This window comes from Maniola jurtina, chromosome 8 (genome assembly GCF_905333055.1).
Source record: "Maniola jurtina chromosome 8, ilManJurt1.1, whole genome shotgun sequence".
Taxonomy (NCBI): Eukaryota; Metazoa; Arthropoda; class Insecta; order Lepidoptera; family Nymphalidae; genus Maniola; species Maniola jurtina.
In genome coordinates this window covers 6,554,961-6,571,950 of record NC_060036.1, presented here as the reverse complement: position 1 = coordinate 6,571,950, position 16,990 = coordinate 6,554,961, and the positions used below count along the sequence as shown (strand labels likewise).

Here is a 16,990-nt window from a genome sequence, read left to right as displayed (position 1 = left end):
TTTTCAATCTGGCTTTCGTAAAAGCCATAGCACAACGACAGCACTCATGGATGTAGTAGATAATATACTTACTGCACAAGATCAGCGCATGGGGACCATATTGGTTCTGCTAGACTATTCCAGGGCTTTCGATTCCATTAATACATCCTTACTCCTATCCAAATTATCCTACTATGGTTTCACTAACAAGACGGTTAAGTGGTTTGACAGCTATTTTAAAAATAGGGAACAGTTAGTCCTTACAAGCCAAACGAATGGCAACACGTTAACCTCTTCAACCTTGCCAGTCCGTAGGGGAGTTCCTCAGGGGTCAATATTAAGCCCCATATTGTTCGCATTGTACACTGCAGATATGATTCACACGATCAAACATTGCTCATATCATTTATACGCAGACGACGTCCAACTTTATTACTCCTTCCAGCCATCAGACACAATTGAAGCTGTGATAAAAATTAGTCAGGATCTTGCAAATATAGCAAACTGGTCAGATTCAAACTCTCTCAACCTTAATCCTCAAAAAACTAAACTAATGATTATTGGGACAAAGGGAACTATAGCTAAAATTGAATCATATAACCCTACCATTCAAATAGGAAATGAGGTGGTGGAAAGAGTATATGAAGCACGAAATTTAGGAGTTATTTTTGATTCAAATCTGCGTTTTGAAACACACCTCAAAAATATCGTTAAAAATTGTTTCTATAGACTAAAAGTCATTTACAAAATGCGCCCCTATCTGAGTACTGACGTTAGGATACGTCTATGTGATGCTTTGATCCTATCAAAATTAAACTATGCTGACACTGTTTACGGGCCATGTTTGTTAGCCAGGTCAGCAAAGTTGGTGCAGAGGGTTCAGAACGCTTGTGCCCGATTTTGTTTCTCCATAGCGCCGCGGTCACATGTCAGCCCACATATAAACAACGCAAATATGTTAAACATGGAATCGCGGCGTAAACTACACTTAGCGACAATGCTATTTGGTATAATTTCGACAGGGAAGCCAGCTTATTTGCACGCTAAAATAAAATGGGTCAAAGAAAACAGCAAATACAGCATAAGATCTGCACCCCGAATCGCTATGGCAAGGCACAAAACTGCCGCATTCCGAGGCACTTTTAAACACGCAGCCTGCAAGATCTGGAATGATCTCCCGCCCCCAGCCCGTGTATTAAAATCCGCAATTTCGTTTAAAAAAATTATAAAAAAATATGTTTTAGAAAAACAAAAAGCGTTGGGTTAAGGTTCATTCCAGATCTTCCAGGCACTGCACTATACTTATACCTGCTACCTACACCAGTTTCCCATAATGCTAAGCTGCCTCGTATAACTCCATGAAGTCTACAGTAAAGATAAAAAATAAATAAATCGTATTCCTTGCTGAAGACATGTCGACCCTACTCATGTTTATATTTGTATAATATATATATATATATATATATATGTATATATATATATATGTATATACAATAAATGATAATATATATATAATATCTTTTCTACCCTAGTTAATAATAATTCTTTTTTCTTTTTTGGTTGCTTTTTATATCTGTGATTAAATCTAATATGCAGATGCACTGTTTCGTTGTCAGGTCGTGACACCAGGGCTCTGCCTGAAAATCAGCGCTGCAGTAGTCAAATACTGCAGCATCTTGCTGAGGCAGAGCCCTTTTAGCTCACAGACACAGCAATAGGATAATGGTGTTTTCTAGTTTTGAGTTTGATTTATATTCGAGTTTGATTTTATCTTTGTTGTTATTCTTGTTTTTTTTTTTTTGTTTTTGTGTGTGATTCTGTATATGAGAGCTGAATAAACCTTTATTTATTTATTTATTTATTTATTTAAACCATATGCAGAGGTAGATTGCTCCGACATCAATGGGCGATTCATGGGCATTTCGTTTGAAAATAAAGCGCGTTCTGCTAAATAACACAATAATTTGCCTTCTAATAATAAGTATATGGCCAGTTAATTGAAGACGTAACTAAATTTTTACTTTTATACAGCATTTTTATGATTCGTAGCCCAAGCTGGAAAAAATGCAACAAATGAAATGCGACGTTATATTATTGTTCTGACTTGTGAAAATTAATTCATAAATATCTGTACCAAATAGGGTATCATATGAAAGGGCTTTACCCTTACATTCTAAAACAGATTTTTATTTATTTTGATGCATAATAGTTTTTGATTTATCGTACAAAATGTCGAAAATAATACCGAAGTACGGAACCCTCGGTGCGCGAGTCTGACTCGGACTTGGCCAGTTTTTTAAAATGAAATTAAAATAAGAATGAGATAGGCTTGAGCTTGACTGTATTGTGCCTAAACGAATGCCATTAATCGTATGTGTACAGCACATTGCAAACAGGTCAGATTCATAAGTATACTCGTAAGGTTGTATTCTCAAGCTATTATGCAAGCAAGAATGTTAAAGATACGATGCTATAAGAATAAAAAACGATCTGGAACTCTGAAGATACTGGGGCAACTTGTAATTTCTGACATTTGCTTATTTATTATACAACCGGCCGTGGCGAAAGTAAAACCTGCCGAGTGGTAATGTACTTTTGAGAAGAAGCCAAGTACACTGGCTACATTTACTCTATTGACTACAGTTACGTCATATACACTTAAGATTTTTTATATTCACATAGATAAAGATGTGGGGCTGGCGATGAAAACATCCTAATAACATAATTTTACAGAATAGGCGAACGAATGCGAAGAAGGCAATTCATGTCACACTAATATTATAAAGGCGAAAGTTTGTGTGTATGTTTGTTACTCCTTCACGCAAAAACTACTGGACGGATTGGGCTGTTTAGAATGGAGATAGATTATACTCTGGATTAGCACATAGGCTACGTGCTAATCCAGAGTAATTAAAATCAAAGAATTAATCTCGGAAAATCAAAGAGTTCCCACGGGATTTTTCAAAAACCTACGTCCACGCGAACAAAGTCGCAGGCATCGACTAGTAAGTAACAAGCCTCATAGTTGAAATACAATAAATGTAGTATAAATGTGAAGCCCTTGTAGTGTCATTGTTCATTATGTCCTACTTATGTCTACCCTAAACCGCGGGTTTAAAAGTACAATATTACATGTATTACAAGTAAATCATTACTTCAAAACTCGGACAATATGTGACCGGCGGAGTATAACAAAGATGTATTGACGACATCCATAAGTATTACAATGTTAACTTAACTCAAGGATCGTCGTATTCAGGTTTTTCTTTTAGTCAATATTGCATATGAATAAACAAATATTATAATTGAAAGAGTGCGACACACAAATCGAAACACTTGTGATTTTCAAGTAGGCTTCACTCTTTTGAAACATCGTAATTTACATAGAGTACACAGACATAGATGATTCTACGTTCAAAATCCATACTTTCGCATTTATATATTAGTATGGACTAATATTATAAATGCGAAAGTGTGTGTCTGTCTGTGTGTCTGTCTGCTACCTTTTCACAGCCCAACAGTTTAACCGATTCTGACGAAATTTGGTGCAGGGTTGGCTTATATCCCGGGGACGAACATAGGCTACTTTTTAACCCGGAAAATCAAAGAGTTCCCACGGGATTCCTAAAACCGATCCGCTTAACCGATTTGTATGAAATCTGGTACCGAGGTCGCTTGCGTCCCTGTAATTGACATAGGCGTTATATACCGGAAAATCAAACAGTTCCCACGAGATCTTTAAAAACCTACTGACTAATCCACGCAGATGACGTTGCGGGCATCCTCTAGTGTTGCATAAATATTTGGCAAAATGCGATTCTCACAAGTAAAATGTCATTCATCATGATCAACCTATCGCCCGACTCATTACTGAGCACAGGTCTCCTTTCAGAATGAGAAAAGTTTAGCCATATTCCCCGACCCCGCGCTGGCCAAGTGCGGATCGGCATACTGCACAAACCTTTGAAAACATTATGGAGAACTCTCAGAAACCTTTCCCCCCCCTTGCCCCTCCAAGAGAGGGAGTATTAGTCATGATTAGCATGGCCTTATTATGGCATTTCTTTAAAAAAAAAACATGCAGGTTCCCTGAAGATGTTTTCCTTCACCGTTAAAGCAAGTGATATCTAATTTCGCTTAAAAACATCGAAAGGTGTGGCCCAAGACGGATGCCTCAACTAACTAAGGCTAAAATGTCATAAGAGTATCGTAAATGGACAATGAACATAATATCGTTGGATATAAAATCTACACTGGCATATAAATGGGCATAATTTATGAGATGTGCAGTTAAAGTGAAAATTATCGCGCTTTATGTAGCGTTCACACGTTCAGCTGGAGCGAGGCAAGTATAACTGGAAAATGCGTCAGCGTGGCGTGTTCATATTGCACTTCCGGCTCCGAGAACATAAACTTTTCTTATGTATCACTCAAGTCAGAAGTCAGAACATAGGCTATGGATCTGAGTAATCAATAAGAAAAGTTTACATGAAACGATCAATGCGCCTAGGTTAGAAGTTAGAATGACCTCATTTCTATTGAGAGTGAGAGCGCTTGATTAAATTCCATACCTATTCTACATAACTTTTTAATAATAAACATCTCTAAACACCAATCTTACAGGCTTATTTTGCAAAAAATCTTTCAATTTTGTAGAAAAAATCCTTTAAAAATTCATTTTCATTTTAGGATTCAGGATTTCATTTCAGGATTCAGGAAAGCAGTTAAATTTAGAGTTTACAATAAATATGAATAGCGAGCAAACGAACAGTCGGATCACCTGTAGGAATCGCCTAATTCTTTGCCGGCTGTTTAGGAATTTGTTGATCCTCCCCTTGCATACCCCCATGTTGAAATCTAATAGTAACACCGTCGAAGGGAGTTGGTACCATACTTTGCATTTGCGTGCAAAACAGATCTGGTAAAACTGCACCAAGCACTCAGGTGGTGAGGGTGAAATTGCTTACGGTGGTGTGCAGTGCGGTTGTAAAAAAAGAGAGTGGAATAAGGCCAAGCAACTTGTCCGAACACTTCCCGTTATAAGGAGATAGAACACGCAAAGAAAGCTCACGTGTCTGCGTTGCTCCAGGCTTTCCAGTTAAATTAACTCTGAGTCCATTCATTTGTAAACAAGTGTAAATTAAAAATTTATAACACACCCGACAAGTGAAGGTTACAGTAACTAGAAAAGAGCTGATAACTTTCAAACGGCTGGACAAATTTTCTTGGATTATAGCTAAGAACACTCTCGATCAAGCCACATTTCAAACAAAAAAAACTAAATTAAAATCGGTTCATTAGTTTAGGAGCTACGATGCCACAGACAGATACACAGATACCCACGTCAGATTTATAACACCCCTTTTGGGTCGGGGGTTAACAAAGCAGTGAGCAACCGCCGAGTTTCTTGCTGGTTCTTCTCGGTACGAACGGCATTCCGAACCAGTGGTAAATTATTATTAATTGACGATTCAAAAGCACTTCTAAAAGTCTATTTGAATAAAAATCTATTCTATTCTATTCTAGTGTGCAAATTGTCAAGTGTTGTGTGTTGCGGTCATGTATTTTATAATCTACCTTACGTTAAAAGTACTTACCCTGTAAACTAGGAGCAGACGCGGGTGCGGACGGTGCCGAAGGTTGCGGCGGGGCCGGCCGTCTTCTCCGCGGAACATGCAGCCCGGGAGCGGACGCCGCTCGCGTCGCCGTCCGGAACCCTGGAGCCCGGTATCGGGCCGACTTCACCGGGCCTGCCGGTACTGTGTTGGTGCCCGTGATCGACGGCAGACGGGGAAGCGACCCGGCGCGCTGTTCCTCCTCCGACTGTTGCGAGAAACATGAACATTGAACATTCGAGAAACAAACAAACATTTAAGACATAGAACATATGAAAGATTCAAGGTTTTCGGATTTATTCCTTTACTTGTGCTATAAGACCTACCCACCTGCCAAATTTCATGATTCTAGGTCAACGGGAAGTATCCTATAGGTTTTCTTGACAGACACGACGGACGGACAGACAGACAGACAGACAACAAAGTGATCCTATAAGGGTTCCGTTTTTCCTTTTGAGGTACAGAACCTTAAGAAATTTGGGTCAACGTTCTACATTAAATATCACAGGTTTATAACTCATTTCGTCTACGTCAGAGACCACGAGAACAGACAGACAGAGTGGCATTAATAGGGCTCCGTTTTGCCCTTAGGGCACGGAATTCTAAAAATCAAATTTCTCATTGCATGAAATGAACAGACCCCGGCCAGAATGTTAAGGAACTTATGATTTTAGGCTTCTTTCGTGGTTTGACAACATAAATACCTATTGTATAATGCAAATATCGGGTTCCTACCTACATCGTATAAGTCGTGGTACGTATAGATAAATCACATATTATCGTCTGCGTGGATTTAGGTTTTTCGAAATTCCGTGGGAACTCTTTGATTTTCCGGAATAAAAAGTAGCCTATGTGCTAATCCAAGATATTATCTATCTACATTCCCAAACAAATCCGTCTAGTAGTTTTTACGTGAAGGAGTAACAAACATACACACATACACCGACTTTATAATATTAGTGTGAATTGTGATGATTACCTACCCGTTAATCACATTATATTACGTCAAGGAACTTGTGCCGATATAAACCTGGGGGGCTATCGGCTAAAAATATATCAATCATTAAAGGACAGCATCAATGTCAAAACATGGTTTTTGACCAATCCCATTGGCTAAAAACGATGTTTTGACACTGATGGTGTCCTTTAATGATTGATATATTTTTAGCCGATAGCCCCCCTGGTTCCTAAATGGATGATGACCTAAACCTAAATTCGTGTTCATCTGGGATAAAAAATCTGTTAAGCTTTGCGTTCCAAGTTTCTAAGTACGGATACTTTTTATGACCGCATATCTACCAAGGTATTCATCAAGTAAGATCCTTCAAATATATGTAAAATCAATCATTATGTTTATACTTGATTCCAAAACACGTCATACATTTAATATTTCCCGAAACTCACATCCATCGTAACTAAAGTAGGTATTATTCCTACCTACTAGCCTTCTATACTAGCTAGTAAGACCGTTCACGCGACTTCAACGCGTTCAAAGCCGCACGTAAAATAGATGGCAAAAAGTCATTCGAGTATAAGGAAACTGGAAACTATATACATACATATTTTTCAGTTTCCTTCTACTCGATAGTATATTATTCTTATATCAACCCTTATTTATTTTAAAATATCTAAGTACCATAATTATTCTTACCTAAATATTTTTTTATGCAGGACATAAAAAATATTTAATTTTTACAGGAAAACTTGTTTATATGTCCACTAATTCGTCTGGGTGAATTTAGATTTTAAAAATCCCGTGGGAACTCTTTGATTTCCGGGATAAAAAGTAGCCTATCTCACTCTCCATGTCCGTTGCTGCAAAGTGGCGTGGACAAACTAACAAACAAATACATTTTCACATTTATAATATTAAGTAAGTTTGTATGTATAAAGCAAAAATATGTATAAATTATATTTATATTTTAACTACAGAATATCTACATATTATCTAATGATATGAGATGTTCGTCCTGATTAAGTAAGATAATTAATATAGGTACTACCTAATTAACTATTAATAAAATACAAGATATTCTAACTACAATAAAAGTTTTACTTAGAGTTATGCAATTTGAATTAATTCTATAGGCTTATCTAGGAGATTACTTAATTGAAGAAATTGCGCAGTCCAATGTATTTTACATTGTTTTTGTATGAAAATTATGCATTTAAAATTTAATTACTACTTAATCATTAGTTACTTCCAATTACGTACGATAATAAGTGAATACATTAGAAAATCCTTATTTAGACATCATTTGCGTTTTATGATCAGTCAATTGGGTTTGTGTAATTAAATAGACATACTTATAATTATTTTCAGTTACAAAAAGATTGAATAATTTAGTTATTACCACATGAAAGCTTTTTTTTTTTGTTTTTTTTTTTTTAGAAAGAAATGCCATGTTAAATGCCATGTTAAATGACTAATATTCCCCTTTCCTTTCCAACTAAGCGTCAGGCTTGTGCTAGGAGTAGGTACGACAATAGTGCAATGGGTGGGGTTTGAACCGTCGACCTTTCGGTTTTCAGTCCACTCCTTGAGCTATTGAGGCTTTGCTATACAACTATTTGTTTCGCGGCCTATATTACAAAATCAATATATCCGTAATTTGTCCTGTCTGTCCTGATATACCATGATGATGATAGAGAAGCTTGAGCGACTTCTTCAGATGCTATGGCTGCAAGAAAACCCAGTTTCTCATAAGATAGTAGCCAATGTGCCCCGGTTAGAAACTACGAGGTGTCTCTCCGTCACTCGCTCCATACAAACGTAGTTTCAATTTCATTTGAATATTAAGCAACCAAAGTCCATGAAATTTTGCAGACGTATTCTAGAAACTAATATCTATGTTTGTGGTTTTCCAGATTTCTGTTAAAATATTCAATTTCAAAGTTACGCAGTCTTAAACATACAAATCTTTGAGCCCCTGTAATTTTAAAACTACATATATTTAGAAAAATCTAAAACACCTCAGACACAGATATTAGTTTCTAGAATATGTCTGCAAAATTTCATGGACTTTGGTTGCTTAATATTCAAATGAAATTGGAACTACGATTGTATAGAGTAAGTGACGGAGAGAGCCCTGTTAAATGACGCATGAAACTTATCTGCCAATTTATGTAAATATAGATCTTGTCCGCAAAATCAATGGTGATATGTTATCATAATTGTAATTATCTAAGTGGTTTCCATATTATCTTTAAAAAAACTAACGTTGACATTTAATTTGATAATCTCAGATCACAACGGACTTGAGATAACAAACCTATGCTATCTTGATTCTTGATCGATTTTAAAAGAAAGCATCCTGATAACAAATTTCCATATGTACCGAGATAGACATCATAAACGTTTAGGAAATTAACTACTTACCTAAGTAATAAATATTCTTGTAAGTTCTTAGTTCGAAGATACAATAGAATATTCCTATCAATGTATATTTTTAAGTTTATAGTATTATTATGTTTATAGATATGATACAGGGTACAAAACAAATAAAAGTAATACCTACTGACGTTTCTATCTGTGATTTCCAAAACTTCTATTATGATAATCATAATAGCTCATAAACAGTTAAAACTACATGAAATAGATATTGAGTGCAAGTAAGAAATCATACACCAATTTTTCATATTAGGTATTAAAATTATTGTTAGTCTGTTTATCCGAGCTAAGTAAGCATAACCGATTTTTACTTTAGCAGGCAGGTGGAGGACTATGCAAGGAGCTGTTTATATCCGGGAAAAACAAAAGGTTCATAGAGATTTTTTCCGACTAACAAAAAATTATCTCAATTCGGCCCGTTTTCTTTAAACCACCTAAGTAGTCGCAATCAAAAGCTGGTAAGATATTATTTATTTCTTACCTCTGCATCGGGAGCCGAAGCTCGTCGTCTTCCCCGCCACAATCGATCTTCACTCCCACTGATCGCACCACAACTCCTGGAGTGCGACTTCTGCGCCGCCAGCTCGGCCCCCGCGGGGGACCGCCTGGCCTCGCACCTGTCGCCGCCCAACGTTCCCCGAGAGTCAGCGGCCAGCAAAGCCGATTCGAAACTGCCGCGCCACGAAAACCTCTCACAGTCACTCGCGACGCTGCCCCTGCTAGCCGTAGCCTCGAGAATGTCATGAGATCGACTCCGCGCTAACGCACCCGGTTCTGACGCACTGTCATCGTCCGTGCTCGGCGACGCACCGGCCGACACCTCGTGCATTAAAGCCACTAGTCTCCCGCCGATGTGACGCATCACTTTCCCGAACATCGGCGGGGAACCGTCCCCCGCCCGCCCCAGAGTCGCCGCCAGTCTCTGATACGCGCCCACCGCATCCCGCTCGAGAGATCCAGCCTCGCTGTTGCCGCGATCGAATTCATCGATTATCTCGCGACAGCTATCAGATATTTGCTTTCTCAACGCTGACCTGTTAGCCGTGCCTTCCAAGTCGGAACCCGCGTAATCTGACGAGTCATAAGAGTCACTCCAAGTGTCCTCGCTCGATAAATATTCAACGATTTCGCGCACCTCCTCGTCTCTTATACCCGGAACTGTTTTCATTAACCTTGTTAACTCACTTTCAAAATAAAGAAGTTGTGGTGGTTTCGGTGGCCGGGGACTTTCTGCGTTCGGTGATGCCACCAAAGTTGACGACTTCACATTAGCGGAGTTCACCATTTGTTTAAAAAACTGTCGCATTTTAGTCATCATTAAATTCGTTTCCTCGTCAGAAGACCAATTGTTAAAGCTATCTTTTCGCGTTAGGGGACTCGGAGGAGGTCGGGAAGAAGGTGGTCGTTCGATTCGTTCGTCTACATCCGGCCTAACCTCTTCTATTATTTCTTCTAATTCAGTTTTTGGCTCATGAGTTCTATTGAATTCTGAACTCGAATCACCACTCCTTAACAAATCATCACAGCTACCTACGAAACCGCTATCTCTGCTGGTTTGTTTCTTGGATTCAGAAAGCTCAGCACCGAGGGGTGGGAATTCCACCCTCGGGGTAGATCGACCGTCCTCGCCCTCTGACACCGACCTCGTGTCATCACGAGTCTCTTCCGGGAACTCGACAGACTGGCGCCTTTCATCAGGTGATCCTCGCGGCTTCTTGTTTTGTTTTTTCCTTTTTGTTTCACCTTGCATGTCCAGCCTTTCCAGGGATTCATGACGATCTTCAGTTTCAGTACTCGAGCCGTCTGAAATTTCTTGAAAATCTTGAGACGGCTCATCCCCAGCCAAAAGGTTATCTAACGAATTTGAATGCGATCTAGGCGTACCTCGGGCTCGAACCAATCGTTTTCGCCTCTGTTCTGGACTCTGTTTACCTTCGCTGTCACTGCCTACACTTCCCGATCCGTCAGAATCGCGTCTCTCCTGAGTGAAACCCATGAAGCCAGACAAAAAATACTTCTCTAAGCGTGACGACACAAGTTCATCACTGTCACCACTGCGTTTCGGTTGCTCGGTATCGACAATGGACTCTCCACCCTCGCTGCACACGCTAGACGTTTCCGACACCGGGTCTTCATCGTCTCGAACGTTTCTTCCATCGCCTAAGCCATAGAAAAAATATTTTTCTAGTTCAGTGGCCGATATCGGCCTGGTTTTTATCGTGGGCTCGGTTTCACTCTCTTCGCAACTTTCTTCCACTATGGTGTGCAACGTGAAGTCTAAGGAGCGCCGGCAGTACGCGAACTCCTCGCCGCGGGCGGGCAGCGTGGCCTCGTCCCCGGAGTCCGAGTCCGACGTCGACGTGGCGTCGTCGTCGTGGCTGACGTCCTCGACCCACGAGTCGTCGTCTGCGAGCCCCTCCTCGAGGCACACGACCGCCGAGAGAGTGTCGGAATTGCTCACTACTGTCACTCCGCCCGAAGGTTGCGGCGATTCGTCGTCGGACAGCGATCGTTCGTTCGGTTCGTTTGGTTGTTCACTGGCGCCCGGTTCCGGCTCGTCCTGCGAGTTGGTGTGGTGCACTACGATGTCACGCATGAGCCGCGTCGTGTCGGACGTGACCACGGAGACGCTGTCGTGCGTTATCATAACGCGGCTCGTAAAGCGCGCGGCGCCGTCCGCTCCGGCCGTGCGCGAGCGGCAAACTGCTGTCGCCACAGGTGCGCCCGCGCTCCCCTCCGTCTCGGCGCAAACCGGCCGCGAACCGTGCATTTTCTCCTCCCCTTGATCATCCATTAATTCTTTCTTCAATAATTCACTCAGCGTGCGTTCGATACCTTTAAACAAGTCAATTTTTTCTTCCCTCGGTGACGATAAGGTCGGCAAGCTTGCTTCCTGTTGTTTTGGTTCCGGTGAGGATGATTGTTTTCTCGGTTGGCCTTGTGATCTATTCGAAACTAATGTATTGTTGTTATATTTGCAATCGGACAACTCGACTGACACTTTTATGTTGCAATCAGAGTTGAAAGAGTTATCTAACGAATCGCACTCAATATTGTCCGAAATACCACTACTTTGATTATTGTCTACGTTACTTTGGTAATCTAAACTATCACTTACTGTGTTAAAGCTGTTAAATTTTTCGCAAATTTCACTTTGAAGCATGTTTTCATCACAAAATTTGATAAAGTTTGACTTTCTCGTCGAACTTTCACTATTTTCATCACTATTGTTAGAATAAGAATTCACAGGATAATGTTCCGAAAAATTCACCGTCTCCAAAATAACGATATTTTCATTATTATTTTGAGGCACATTTTCGTTGGACTCCGCTTCCACGTTCACGCCATTGTGTATTACCATATCAGCGTTTATTATTTCTATGCTATCAGATTTTTTGTCGTAGGAGTCGTCGCAATCGATTCCACTGCTATCGGCATTGTCTTCCATATCCGAAGACGAGTCCGCAGGATTGACGACGAACACCCGCGAAAACTGTCCCCCGCCACCGCCCGAGTCGTCGGAGTCTTCATCCGTCGTCGCCGGCTCTTCGGGGGCACCACTTCTGAGATCGTAACTTCTGCGGGCGACTCCAGCCTCCGAATCACTCGAATTAGCAGATTCGTTCGAAGACGGAAACGCCTTCTCCGCCTCGAGGTGGTCCGGCATCGTGTCCACTGACCCCGATAAAACCGACACAGAGTCCTCGGCGATCACCTTGATTCCGTCCAACGTTTTATGTTCGACTGCACGTTCGATATTCTTATCGGCGTTATCAGTATCGGTCGACGTAGGTAGTTGTATCTCGGACTGTATCGCTTTATCGGTTCGCCCCACGGTCATTTCGAGTCTATTCTGCGGTAGAGCGGACGCGGTGGCGGCGGCGGTGACTGCGACGGCGGCCGCCGTCGTGAAGCGAGCGAGGGTCGCGGCATCGAGGGGTGGGAATCCGGGATATGTGTTCCAGTGGGGCGCGGGCGGCGCGGCAGTGGGGAAGGCGAGGAGAGCCGGCCAGAGCGCGGCCGGCACCGGCACCGGCACGGGGACCGGGACGGCTACAATGCGCGGCTCGGCGCCGCAGGAGCAGGCGCGCTGGCACGCTTGCGGCGCGTGCTTGGTGGGCGGCGGTGGGAGAGGCTGCGCCGCCGCCGCACCCGGCTCGAAGTAGTCCCAGTCGCAGTCGTCGGGCGCGGGCGGCGCGGCGGAGGACGAGGTCGAGGCCGAGTCCTCGGTGTCCTCTCGGCACGACGAGTCCGAACTCAGGAATACGAGACGGTAGTCCTCGGGACGCATGCGACCGGCCTCGGGTTCGCTCACTTCTCCTGATTCACAATTGACGCCCCAATCTGAAAATTCAATAATTTACATTAGATACAGATAACGGAATCACCTGTTTTTGTTCGGCCGCATTTCAGTGATCAATTTGATCATAGAAGAATAATAAACCATTCCTACTCATTGAAACGAGCAAACAAGCTCTGATGTAGAATAAGTATTCACAAAGTATCAGGCGTTCATAATGCGACATAGCTACACTATTACAAGGAGTCTGATGCTTATATTGGTTATTAAAATTGTCCATTCTTTAGGCTGCGGACACACCTGTAAGTTTTACTCAAGTAAGTACTTAGCTTACATGGTTGACTAACGTCAAATTTACTTATGTAAACACTGTTTTATGGTTTATTGTTTGTCCTTCAATCACGTTGAAATGTATAGGAAAGGAAAGAAACTGAACGGATCGGGCTGAAAATTATTCATAAAGCTACCCTATCTAATAAAATTCAACCACTAAGGGGGTAAAATAGGGGTTATTTTTTGTGTAGTCCACGCGGACGAAGTCGCGGCAATACGCTAGTGACTAGTCTAATAAAAGGAAAAAGTGACTCTGACTGACTGACTGATCTATGAACGCACAGCTCAAACTACTAGAACTAGACAGATCTGTCTGAAGTTTGGTATGTAGATAGCCATTATGACGTAGACATCCGCTAAGGAAGGATTTATGAAAATTCAACCCCTAAGGGGATAAAATAGGTGTTTGTGAATGTTTTCCGCGGGTCGTGTCGTGGCAAGTCGTGGGCATAAGCTAGTCTCATATATAAATTCACTATCCTAGTATCTACGTATCACTATGTTGGCTAGTGTTCTGGTCTGCAGTAGAAAGCAGCACGGATGGGTGGCCCGCGCGCCGTGACTCGAAAGCGAGATGCAACACGAACCATTATTACATTTTGTTTCCTTCTTTGGATTCAAACGCAAATGCTGTTTAAATAAACGCAAATTTCTTACATAGTTTTACTAGTACTTATTTGCTAAAAACCGGCCAAGTGCGAGTCAGACTCGCGCACACATTTTGCTCGATAAATCAAAAACTTTTATGCTTAAAAATAAATAAAATCTGTTTTAGAATGTACAAGTAAAGCACTTTCATATGATACCCCACTCTTGAGGTACGGAACCCTAAAAAAGAAACTTGGAATTCGTTTTATTTATCAAGCTTTTCTGTGAACTACTTAGTTAGGTACTTAGGTAGGTACTCCAATTTCAAACCCCTATTTTGCCGCTTGGGTTGAACTTTCAAAAATCCTTTCTAGCATTATGTCTACGACATTATAGCTAACTGTATGCCTTTCAACCCTGATCCGTCCAGTAGTTTGAACTGTGCGTTGATAGATCAGTCAGTAAGTCAGTCACCTATCTATACTAATAAATAAAATTGGAGTGTCTGTCTGTAATTTCGAAATAACTACCTCATATTAAGCTCATATGGTTATTTGAACGATACCATAACTGAATCACACGTTTTTAAAATTTTTGTCTGTCTGTCTGTCTGTCTGTCTGTCTGTCTGTTTGAAAAGGCTAATCTTTGGAACGGCTGAACCGATTTTGACGGGACTTTCACAGGCAAGTAGAGGATTGACCAGGGCGTAACATAGGCTACTTTTTTAACCGACTTTCAAAAAGGGAGTTGTGTTTTTCTACCTATGTACACCGAAATCTCCGAGATTTCTGAACCGATTTGCGTCATTTCTTTTTAAATCGATAGAGGAACTTTGCGACATTGTTTCATAAAAAATTTGGAGTCCAACTCCTCAATCCTGATGCTGCAGGGGATCTGACCAATCCACGCGGGCGAAGCTGCGGGCATCAGCTAGTTATTTTTATGTATTTAGACTAGCTGGGTAAAAATATCATTATAAATCGTTAGTCATAACTAAATGACTAAAATATCAGATCGCTATATGTGAATCGAATGCAACTAAACAATTAAAGCGAGTTTTAGGACGTTGGCGCTGGCCAAGGCTCCGTGTGGGAGGAGAGAAGGCAGCGAGGTCGAGCTAAGGCGATTAAGCTTGTCCTTTCTTTATATAGAACCCGAACTAGTTTATTTGGCAACAAACTCCAAATGTGCCCGCGTTACAGTTTCTCATTGTTCAATATCAAACTGATGATCGAAAGATTCTATGTGCAATACAAACACACAAATCATCATTGTCAACCATAGACGTCCAGCCAGTGCTAGAAATATACAGAGTATTTTTTCGGGTTCCGTACCTCAAAAGGAAAAACGGAACCCTTAGAGGATCACTTTGTTGTCTGTCTTTTTTGGAAAATTCACCGTTTTCGGATTTTTTCCTTTACGTGTGCTATAAGACCAACCTACCTGCCAAATTTCAGGATTCTAGGTCAACGGGAAGTACTCTATAGGTTTTCTTGACAGATACGACGGACGGACAGACGGACAGACAGACAAACAGGCAGACAACAAAGTGATTCTGATAAGGCTTCTGTTTTTCCTTTTGAAGTACGGAACCCTAAAAAACACGCACGAATGTCGATGAATAGGTACATCGTAGTCACGAAATCGCTCAATTAAAATGGGTAGAGAGGTTTTTCTAGGTCATCCTTGATCTATCTATGCCATAAGTTCTATGCCATAGTAACAGACCGTGATGCTGGCTGTACCTTACGTCATCCTCCCCAACCCATGACAAATTGATTTCGTATTTATTCGCTGTGCCTGAACTCTGATGCTATTTTATGGTAGGTATGAAGCAACTTTGCAACTAAACTTGAAAATAGCATCTTTTATTAGGGATCCGTACACGAAGGATTCCAACGGGAACCTGTCACTTATAGTTTCTCGCGCCTCCGCTGTCTGGCCATCCGTCTGTTTGCCAGCGGACTGTATCTCATGAACCGTAATATAATAGACAAAGAGTTGAAATTTTCACAGAGTGTACTTACATTTCTATTGCCGCCGTGCAAATTAAAAATAAATAAAAAGTACACAGTGTTATATCTTGTTCGATGGTACGGAACCCTTCGTGTGCGGGTTCGACTCACACTTCACCAGTTTTTAACTAGCTGACAAGCCCCGACTAGCATAGGTGGGCTTACGGTTATGACAGATTAGTAACTATACCCTATCCGCTGAATGAAGCTTTATCTACCTAATCCCATACAAAAACTTACCTACTAACTTCATTCCGCGAATCTATACAAATAAATAAAATTGAAGTGACTGTCTGTTTGAACGGGCTAATCTTCGGAATTAACCTATTTTGACGGGACTTTCACAGACAAGTAGAGGATTAATCAAGGAGTAACATAGGCTAATTTTTTAACCGACTTTAAAAATGGAGGAGTTGTGTTTTTTTACCTATGCACTGATATCTCGGAGATTTTGAAGCGATTTGCGTAATTTTTTTTAATCGATAGAGGAACTTTGCGACGTTGTTCCATAAAAAATTTGGATTCCAACTCCTCAATCCTGATGCTGCAGGGGATCTGACCAGTCTACGCGGGTGAAGCTGCGGGCATCATCTAGTAAGTTAGTATAGCGCTCTCTTACGTACCCATACAAATGATAGAGCCAAACAGAGATAGAGCTATTTTAACTTCATTCCGCGGATAAGGTATACAAGCTGCTAGTGAGTCTGCCAAAGATCTGTCTGTCAAAGGTTTCCATCAAGCTAACAATCTCTTCTTTGGACCATGTAG

At 41.1% G+C, this 16,990-nt stretch overlaps 1 protein-coding gene across 4 annotated transcripts in view; it reads right to left on the bottom strand.

Moving 5' to 3' along the window:
• LOC123867648 overlaps positions 1-16,990 on the bottom strand; it is an 89,804-nt gene that overhangs the window by 35,221 nt on the left and 37,593 nt on the right. For all 4 annotated transcript variants that reach the window (XM_045909800.1, XM_045909801.1, XM_045909802.1 and 1 more), the window contains 2 exons: positions 9,467-13,329; positions 5,577-5,802 (listed from right to left, as the gene is read on the bottom strand). In XM_045909800.1, coding sequence (XP_045765756.1) covers positions 5,577-5,802; positions 9,467-13,329 — 4,089 coding nt within the window. The remainder of the gene's footprint in view (positions 1-5,576; positions 5,803-9,466; positions 13,330-16,990) is intronic.